The 10045-nt window shown below is 46.5% G+C and overlaps 1 protein-coding gene across 8 annotated transcripts; it reads left to right on the top strand.

Moving 5' to 3' along the window:
* The first annotated feature begins 5836 nt into the window (after positions 1–5836).
* On the top strand, positions 5837–8198 carry LOC109759441 (alpha carbonic anhydrase 1, chloroplastic). 8 transcript variants are annotated; one of them, XM_020318258.4, is made up of 8 exons: positions 5837–6167; positions 6307–6379; positions 6521–6614; positions 6703–6914; positions 7058–7164; positions 7249–7351; positions 7440–7622; positions 7756–8198. In XM_020318258.4, exons 3-8 carry the CDS (start codon positions 6527–6529, stop codon positions 7906–7908), a joined length of 846 nt encoding a protein of 281 aa, XP_020173847.1. In that variant the 5' UTR covers positions 5837–6167; positions 6307–6379; positions 6521–6526; the 3' UTR covers positions 7909–8198. The 8 variants fall into 8 exon arrangements, with proteins under 8 accessions (XP_020173847.1, XP_020173851.1, XP_020173846.1 ...); XM_020318262.4 differs by having other exon boundaries at positions 6706–6914; XM_020318257.3 differs by having other exon boundaries at positions 5900–6173.
* The last annotated feature ends 1847 nt before the right edge of the window (positions 8199–10045 follow it).

Consider the following 10045-nt stretch of genomic DNA (forward strand, 5'->3'; position numbering starts at 1 on the left):
CCTAGCTACCTCTCCATCCATAACATAACCCTCGGGCATACCAAGAAGTCCATTTCTAGGAGATCTAGGTCTAACAGGTGTTTCAAAGTTTTCAGTTTCAATAATTTCATCAGTTTCAGAAATATCATCATGTTCAGCATAAATCAATAGTTCTAACTCTAGCAAGGTGTCCATCAAGTAATTCACCCAGTGGCACAGTTTTATCAAGAAAATTAGTAGCATCATAAGCATCATTCATAGCAGAAGTAGCATCATAAGCATCATTCATAGCAGGTGTAGGTGTCGCAAGCTTACTCAAAATAGAAGGTGACTCAAGTGCAGAGCTAGATGGAAATTCCTTACCTCCCCTCGTAGTAGAGGGATAGATCTTGGTTTTAGTATCTTTCAATTTCTTCATAGTGATCAACATATATAAATCCCAAGTGACACAGAGAATAGAGCTATGCTCCCCGGCAACGGCGCCAGAAAAATGTCTTGATAACCCACAAGTATAGGGGATAGCAACAGTTTTCGAGGGTAGATATTCAACCCAAATCTATTGATTCGACAAAGGGGAGCCAAAGAATATTCTCAATTATTAGCAGCTGGGTTGTCAATTCAACCACACCTGAAAGACTTAATATCTGCAGCAAAGTATTTAGTAGCAAAGTAGTATGGAAGTAACGGTGACAAAAGTGACAGTAGTAGTTTTGTGATGATTGTAACAGTAGCAACGGAAAAGTAATGTAGCAAAGATCAATACGCGAAAAGCTCGTAGGCCATGGATCAATGATGGATAATTATGTCAGATGGCATTCATCGTGCAACAGTTATAACCTAGGGTGACACAGAACTAGCTCGTATTCATCAATATAATGTAGGCATGTATTCCGAATATAGTCATACGTGCTTACGAAAAAGAACTTGCATGACATCTTTTGTCCTACCCTCCCGTGGCAGCGGGGTCCTAATGTGAACTAAGGGATATTAAGGCCTCCTTTCAATAGAGAACTGGAACAAAGCATTAGCACTTAGTGAATACATGAACTCCTCAAACTACGGTAATCACCGGAAAGAATCCCAATTATTGTCACCTTGGGGTATGCGGATCATAACTCGTAATAGGTGTTTATAACTTGCAACTTCGGATCAAGAACACAAATATATTCATGGAAACATAAAGGGTTCAGATTTGAATTCATGACACTTGGGCCCTAGTGACAAGCATTAAGCATAGCAAAGTCATAACAACATCAATCTCAGAACATAGTTGATACTAGGGATCAAACCCTTACAAAACTAACTCGATTACATGATAAATCTCATCCAACCCATCACTGTCCAGCAAGCCTATGATGGAATTACTCACGCACGACAGTGAGCATCATGAAATTGGTGAGGCAGGATGGTTGATGATGGCGATGGCGACGGATTCCCCTCTCCGGAGCCCCGAACGGACTCCAGATCTGCCCTCCCGATGAAGAACAGGAGGCGGCGACAGCTCCGTATCATAAAACGCGATGAATCTTTATCTATGATTTTTTCTCCCCGAAAGTGAATATATGGAGTTGGAGTTGAGGTCGGTGGAGCTTCATGGGACCCACAAGCCAGGGGGTGCACCCAGGGGGTAGGGCGCGCCCCCCACCCTTGTGGTCATCTGGTGGGTCCCCTCTGGTTGATTCTTTCGCCAATATTTTTTATTAATTCCAAAAATATTCTCCGCAAATTTTCAGGTCAATCCGAGAACTTTTATTTCTGCACAAAAATAACACCATGGCAATTCTGTTGAAAACATGGTCAGTCCGGGTTAGTTCCATTCCAATTATGCAAATTAGAGTCCAAAACAAGGGCAAAAGGGTTTGGAAAAGTAGATACGATGGAGATGTATCATCCTGCTAGAGGAGCCCCGTGATACGTCTCCAACGTATCTATAATTTATGAAGTATTCATGCCATGTTTACTACAATTCTATATGATTTTGGTATGATTTGATTAGAACTAACCCGGACTGACGCTGTTTTCAGCAGAACTACCGTGGTGTTGTTTTTGTGCAGAAATAAAAGTTCTCGGAATGGGCTGAAAATTTACGGAGAATATTTTTGGAAAATATAAGAAATACTGGAGCAAAAAGATACCAGAGAGGAGTCCTGGGGTAACCACAAGGGTGGGGGCGCCCCACCCCCCTAGGGCGTGCCCCCCGTCCTTGTCGTCGCCTCGTGGGCCCCCTTGACTTGTTCCCGACGCCAACACCTCCTGTAAATCCCAGAAACCCCAGAACAGAACCTAGATCGTGAGTTCCGCCGCTGTAAGCCTGTGTAGCCTCGAAAAACCAATCTAGGTTATCTCTGGCGCCCTGCCGGAGGAGGCCATCATCACCGGAGGCCATGGAGGAGGATCCCGGACGGGGCCATCACCGCCATGGAGGGCAAGGACCATAGGGAGAACCTCTCCCCATCTAGGGGGAAGGCCATGGAAGAAGAAGCACAAGGGTGCCTCTCCCCCTCTCTCTCGGTGGCGCCAGAGTGCCATCGGGGGAACCATCGCCGCGGTGATCGTCTTCATCAACATCACCATCTTCATCACCATCCTCATCTCTTTTACGCGGTCCACTCTCCCGCACCCTGCTGTAATCCCCTACTTGAACATGGTGCTTTATGCCACATATTATGATCCATTGATGTGTTGCCATCCTATGATGTTTTGAGTAGATTTCTTTTGTCCTTTGGGTTGATTGATGATCTAGATTGGTTTGAGTTGTATGTTTTATTTTGGTGATGTCCTATGGTGCCTTCCGTGCCACACACACGTAAAGGATTCCCGATGTAGGGTGTTGCAATACGTTCATGATTCGCTTATAGTGGGTTGCTTGAGTGACAGAAGCATAAACCCGAGTAAGGGGGTTGTTGCGTATGGGAAAAAGAGGACTTGATACTTTAATGCTATGGTTGGGTTTTACCTTAATGATCTTTAGTAGTTGTGGATGCTTGCTAGAGTTCCAATCATAAGTGCATATGATCCAAGAAGAGAAATTATGTTGGCTTATGCCTCTCCCTCATATGAAATTGCAAAGACGACTACCGATCATGTTAACAATTGCCTAGGATAATTCCGCACACTAACCCATCATTATTCCACACTCGCTATTTATAATTTATAGTAATATATTCTAACTTTATGTTAACAGCACCTACTTTTATATTTTAGTTCTCCGATATCATGCAAAGCTATCCTCTTCATACCCACAACGTAGTTTTATTTCTCGTTTCTAGATGGAAGAAAACGTTCAGTGTACGTAGAGTCGTATCAGTGGCAGATAGGACTTGAGAGAATATTGATCTTACCTTTAGCTCCTTGTGGGTTCGATACTCCATACTTATCACTTCCACGTTTGGAAATTGCTACGATGATTCCTTGCACTTGGGGATTATCACCCCGTCCCGCGCCGCTGTAAATCGCCCCGCCCCCGCGCCCTTGCCGCCTCGCCGACCCTGCCGGCCATGCCATCCTGCCGCCGCGCGAGCCCGCCCCGAGTACCCACCGCCGGTGGTTGCCACCACCGCCTCGACCCCGCGTGCCACGGTCTCCTGCTGACCCCGCCTGGCCCTGCTCCGCTTGCCGGCACGCCACCGCCTCTTGCCGACCCCGCCGGCCACGCGAGCCCGCCCCGAGTACCAACCACCGGTGGTTGCCACCACCGCCTCCTACGACCCCGCCTGGCCCTGCTCTGCTCGCCGGCGGGTGCAGCGGCAGCTCTATCCTAGCACCACCTGACAAGGGGGCCCCACCCAGGTCAAAACCGTTGTTGACTAGCGCCACATCAGCAGCGGATGGAGAAAAAACCAGCCAGAGGGTGTTTTGTCCGATTTGGGTTTGTTTAGGAGGTAAAAGAAGCAGAAAAATAGATCGGGGGGTAAAGTGAACCACCCACTTTATTCAGGGTAGTAAAATGGACTTTTTCTATAATCAAACTACAAATTATAGTTGACATGAACAGTGAACATGAACATTGCCCAGTGATCCCTAGAACAAATTTTCTATTTTGCACAAAACAGTGCACAAGGAACCCTAAAACTGATAAATTCCAAATATGTGCTAATTTACAGTTAGGGCAAAAGCAATGAACCTCCTCCCAGTGCTAATCCCTTCGAATGCAACAAACCTCTCCACCGGCTTCCCATGCTCAAACATCACCATCACCTCGTAGTCAACACCACAGTAGTTCGAGTCATCAATTGTAGTTGGGATCTGGACCAACCCAAGAAACGAGTTCAAATCGATTCGGAGTCGCGGAAACCCTAAATCCCCAAATACCCAAATCAAAACCCTCGCTAGCAGTACTGACCTTGATAGTGGAGTCGCAGGAGGAGATGTACTGGGCGGCGGAGTCCTCGTTGTTGTCGTCATTCCAGGACACCATGGCGGTCCGCGGCGAGCAGCCTTGTCAGTGATGGCCATGAGAGTAGAGAAGAGAGCACGTGAGCGCGCGAGAGAAGAGAGAGTGGTTGCGTCTGTCTCGCCGACTGGGTCGACCGGTTTGTTTTGACTAGCTTCATTTCAAACAACGCTGTTCGCTCGGCCCTTACGTCATGTCAGTGTTTTCGGGCCTTACCTATCGGAAACGCGCTCAAACGCGGCAAAGCAAGCGACCAATTCTATTTGCAAAAAGGTTATCAGAAACCGGTGCTTTTTACAAAAAAAAAAAATTAGGAACTTTGCTGGAAAACTCACCACAAATGTGGTGGTTTTCTGCTTTTAACTCTCAAATGGGACATAGAGCATAATGCTAATGCTTTTAACTCTCAAATGGTCACGGCCGCTTCATCGGTAAAAATGTTAGTGCCGAATTTGACAAATCATGTGCATGCGGTTGTAGCCGTTTGCGCATGCATCGCTAATCTTGCATCTCCATGTCGGACTCCATGTCCTTGTACTTTGTGCGCCATTTTATGCATGCAACTCTTGTGAACAGTGTGCCCTGATGGACTGATGCATGCTTTGCACGTACTATTAAACATCACCATGATTTTCCAAAAATTAAAACAAAACAGCACCATGGACCGACCTTATCCTCCCCCACTAACTGATCATGGGGCGGCAAATGTGAAGTACGTAAATCCAGAATCCCGTGGTTAGCATTTGAAGTGGCCGGACATGTCACATATTTGGCCTGCCATAGGCTCTACCCTATTCAATTATTCCCTTGACTACTGTTGATCACTTGATCTTGCTGGAGTCAACTTTTTGCGCCTGCTGAAGTGGTAGGCAGTGCAATGGCAGGCCTGCATGGATCAACTTATGAATGTCAACCTCCCAGAGGACAAGGCGCGTCTATTATTTCATCCATGATTCCTTCCAGAACGTGCCATGGATGGACCCTGAAGCTTGCAATGTGTCGAATAGTGTGATGTATTCCCGTAGATAAGCGACGTTTTCCTCCCACTTGCACGTCTCTTGGTTCTAGTAGCTAGTGATGGGTTTTGGTCTCACAGTGCTGTCAAAAGTAACGAATGTTCTTGTTACTTTTTTCACTCAGTTGTGTTACTGCCTGCTGTTTGGATTAACTGCAGGGCTTTATTGTATATCTCGTTGATCGGCCATGATCTGTTGTTCTCACGAAGATAAAAATGACCGGACCCGCAACACGGTGCAACAAGGCAGAATAAAACGGCCCTGGTGTCTGCGCACCCGGCTTGCCCGCCCCTCCTAATTCCTATATATGGTTTTCACGAAGTGATCACAATCTATTGTTCAAAGAGCGCGGGAAGAATTTTGATGTCCGCCAAAGGACCTGAGCCGCGCGCGCGCCTTAAGGGTGTGGAGGACGTAAATATGGCCGAGCCTTAAGGGTGTGGAGGACGTGGCCCAACATTCTCTGAAGCACGACTCGTGCATGCATGCACGGTGAAATTGCTGCACACGTACGTAGTACGTGCTACGATTACCGCGGGGAGCACTAGCCACCACTCCTCCCACGCGCACCGTAACTCTCTGCAAGAGTGATGGGCCACATCGTCAAGTGGCGACCTGACCTGCCCTGCCCTGTGTATATATAAGAGACTCGAGCTAGCTAGCACCTTCACCGGCAGCGCGCGTTCTTGCTCGGGTCTCGTCCCAGAAGAAAGATTCCAGCACCGAGAGCTCGAGGTCGACGACTCACCTTTTGGAAAGGCTACTCGGGTTCTTGTGAGGTGACGGTGTGTGGCTATCAGCATCCCGGCCTACGACCTCATCTCATCTCGATCGAGGCCCTGCATGATTACGCTCTTTTGCGCATGATCTTGTGATGGGTATAGGGAATCGCCTCACCTTCCGTCTGTCTTTTTGCAGGACCTTGCATCTCCAGTAGATCGGGCGCGTCCACTGTTCCCAGGACCAGAGCATCGCACTTGGCAAAGCAGAGGTAGGCGGAGCTCGGGCCGGCCGATGGCCATCACAATGCCACAATTAAGCACTATCTATCTATCTATTCGCCCCCTATTTATTTGCGCATTCTACTCCTGTTCTACCTGCGGCTTAACTTCGAAGAGCACACCCATTGCAGGAGGAGATGGGGAGTACTCGCGGCGGAGATGCATCAGCCATTGCTCTGCTGCTGCTGTGCGCTTGCTTTCTCACCTCCCTTGCATGTGACGGCAGTACGTTAATTCTTCTTCCTAGCACATTTGCGGTTAGATTTCACTGTGTTTTTTATGTATGATATGCCCAACCATCCTTGATGCGTAGCAGATGGTGCCAAGTTTGGGTACACCGGTCCTCTTGGCCCCGATCACTGGGGGGGATTGGACCCCAACTTCACGCAGTGCGCCATGGGGACGTACCAGTCTCCGGTTGATATCAGGACCAGCGACGTGGTTTACAACCCGATGTTGGGGCCTCTTCACAGGGAATACACCGCTGCAAATGCTACCCTCGTAGACAACATCTTCAACATCGCGGTAATTTTGCTCTGAACCAAACGCCGCTTACCTGCCTTCTGCATTCAGCAGTTTGCGTTTCATCCTCTCGCTGCGTGTCTACGTATTCAGATTTATCTCGTTGGTTTCACCGTGTTCTTCTTCTGTGTGATCGGTCGATGCAGCTGCGATGCGAGGATGCTGCTGGGACGGTCCAGATCGACGGGGTGAAGTACAAGCTGGACAATATCCATTGGCACTCTCCTTCGGAGCACACCATCAACGGCGAAAGGTTTGCAAACCGAAACGCGCACAAAGGATAGATACTAGATGGATCGTCGTGTTTTTTAGCATGATTTGTGCACCGGTGTGGCAGGTTTGCCGTGGAGCAGCACATGGTTCACTTCAGTGACGACGGCAACATATCCGTTGTGTCGATCCTGTACCGGCTCGGCAGGCCAGACCCCTTCCTCATGCAGGTGAGTTTTGATCCTCAAAAAAAGTTTATATGCCTTGACTGCGGATTCATTTCTAGATTTGACCGTTTGGTCCGTTGATGGATGGCAGCTGCGGGACAAGCTATCGGAGCTCTACGTGGAGGCCTGCAGGGCCGAGAAAGGTGCTCCGATCCCCGCCGGAGTCGTGAACATGTGGCCGCTGCGGCGTTACGCCAACATGTACTACCGGTACGTCGGGTCGCTGACCACGCCGCCGTGCACCGAGAACGTCATCTGGAACATCCACGGGAGGGTACGTCGTCTCCGGCCTCCAAACCAGTTAACTTTTTCTTCGAAAAGGCCTCTGCAAACCAGTTATCACTGCTCAATCGCAGCTTGTGCTCTGAATTCGTTTGATGCTTGAACCTGGGAGAAACCTGGTGCAGGTGAGGGAGATAGCGATGGGGCAGGCTGCCGCCCTGATCGCGCCCCTGGAGGAAGGCTACCGGCGCAACAACAGGCCGACGCAGCCGCTCAACGGCCGCACCGTGCAGTTCTACCGCAGGTTCTGGAAGAAGAAGGGGAACGGGAAGCCGTAAGCCTGGTCGATGCGCCTCGATCCATGTTTGGAGATGATGATGATGCTGCAGTGTCTCTCGTCTTTGCTCTCGGTTCGGGAAAAGTTATAGGAGTCGTTTATCTCTGCAAGTCGTGTTAGCATATAGGTCTGCTTTATTATAGGTTTGCTTTCTCGGTCTTACTCTGAATTTGGTTAAGTAAGTGGTAGGTCTTTGGCGTCTGTAAATTGGTCCGGAAGGGTTGATGTGATCGATCCTTCTTTTGTCTACAAAAAGTTAAGCTAATCAACAAAGTTTCACTTTACGAGCTAGTGATGATCATGAAAACTGTGCGTCTTGCTCTGACTTCGCAGAGGCGGTGAGGAACAGGAACTGACGTTGAAAGAGCATCTGGCCAGTTGCGACTCGTAACGAGAAATTCCCCCTAAAAATACCGTCATGAGAAATTTTGTTTCACAATGTGTTGGATGAAACCCTTGACGATGCGCTCTTCCACGCGGGGCGTACGGCGTACCTATGCGCTCTGCGCCATGTTGCGGTTCTACGTAAAAAAAATCCTCATACGAAACTTACGTAGCCAGATTTGGGTGGAAGGAAAAAAAAAGACCCAGGCCCACCCTCTGAAATTGGGGGAGGGGGTGATTAGCCTTAGTTTTAAGGACGGAAAGGAACATACCATTACGTAGCACGTTATGTAGGTGTAGAATTTTTGGCCACAAGACGATGCCGTGGGGATAAGAGCATCTCATAACATAGCATCTCAAACGAGAGTGCAGACTTTTGATGACCGGAGCTCGGTATTTTAAAAACAAAAAGCATATTTGAATGTTTTAGAAAAATCGATAAAAACATATATGTGTCCCACACGAACCTATGGAATTTTGTCTAAAAATATTACAATTTGTAGTGTGTAAAAAACAAAATTCCAGCCCAACAACAAAAGTAAAGGGCACATTTTGGAAATACTTATTTGTCCTTGTTCTGTACGCCGCATATAAAAGTATAATGTTGTGAATTTTGCACGTTAGTATACATGTGTATTTGTATTCACAAAAGAATTAAACAAATCGTGTTCTGGAAAATTTGAAAACGAGCTCCTTTGACATTTTTCACTCGCCCTTATACATTAAGTATTTATATTTTAGGAGTTAACTAAAAAATGGTTCCTAGCCAAACCCCTAAAACTTAACTCCTTAACAAAAAATCTTCGTCACTGTATCTAAGTTTTTGTTTACATACTACATATTAAATCTAAACATGATGATAAAAGTTGACAAGACAAATTATTCAAATTTAAACACACGAAAGGTTCCAAATGAAGTAATGAGCATGAGAGCATCTCCAATAGATGATGTAAAATATGTTGGGGCCATTTTTTACATCACCAGTGGAAAAACACTGCTCCAATAGATGATATAGATGCAAATATTTTTACTCGAGGGATAGGGTGTGATGTAAAATAAGCCACCAACTGATGCCAATTTGCATCACTTGATGCTATCGAGCAAATTTTATATCACCAGGGGACCACACTGCAGGAGCAAAATTTGTATCACCAAGTGCTATTTTTACATCACCAAGTCCTCCAACAGATGATGTCAAATAAGGCACCCACAAGAAGACAGCCGTGATGTATTTTGCAGCACCTATTTTAAATCATATGTTGGACTTGTAAATTTATGATATATGAAAAATCACTTTTTGGTGATATAAATTTTACTCGAAGCACAATTTGATGATGTATTTTACATCATCTATTGGAGATGCTCTCATAGAAACACACCAATCAAGTACTATGGAGTAGCCATTGATGCTCAGCAAGATCATCTAGGAGATGGGTATGAACTTCTTGGTTTTCGATGCTTCGACGCGCTGCAAGGAATCTCTATATCATATTGGAGATGCTCAAGTACTCCGCCCCATATATTTGCCAGTGTAGCCTATTAGTTCTAATTGCGAGCTTTTAAACATATCAATGGTGGAGATATTCCCTCATGAACATATGTTGACGAATTATAAAACACTAATTAAACCCTCACCCACATAGATCATTAACTGGCGGCAAATACGTTCCCACACAATCATAGTTTTTTTATTGATTCTTTTGCTTAAAATGCTTTTGCTAATTTTGCTGGGGAATGATGAAACTCGATTTGTT

Source organism: Aegilops tauschii, chromosome 2 (assembly GCF_002575655.3).
Source record: "Aegilops tauschii subsp. strangulata cultivar AL8/78 chromosome 2, Aet v6.0, whole genome shotgun sequence".
Lineage (NCBI taxonomy): Eukaryota > Viridiplantae > Streptophyta > Magnoliopsida > Poales > Poaceae > Aegilops > Aegilops tauschii.

Excerpts from the sequence above, each read along its gene's own strand:
- LOC109759441 (XM_020318258.4), top strand. The coding sequence starts at position 6,527 with ATGGGGAGTACTCGCGGCGGAGATGCATCAGCCATTGCTCTGCTGCTG. Across the intron at positions 6,915-7,057 it reads ACAACATCTTCAACATCGCG|CTGCGATGCGAGGATGCTGC; the intron begins GTAATTTTGCTC and ends CGGTCGATGCAG. Across the intron at positions 7,352-7,439 it reads CAGACCCCTTCCTCATGCAG|CTGCGGGACAAGCTATCGGA; the intron begins GTGAGTTTTGAT and ends GATGGATGGCAG.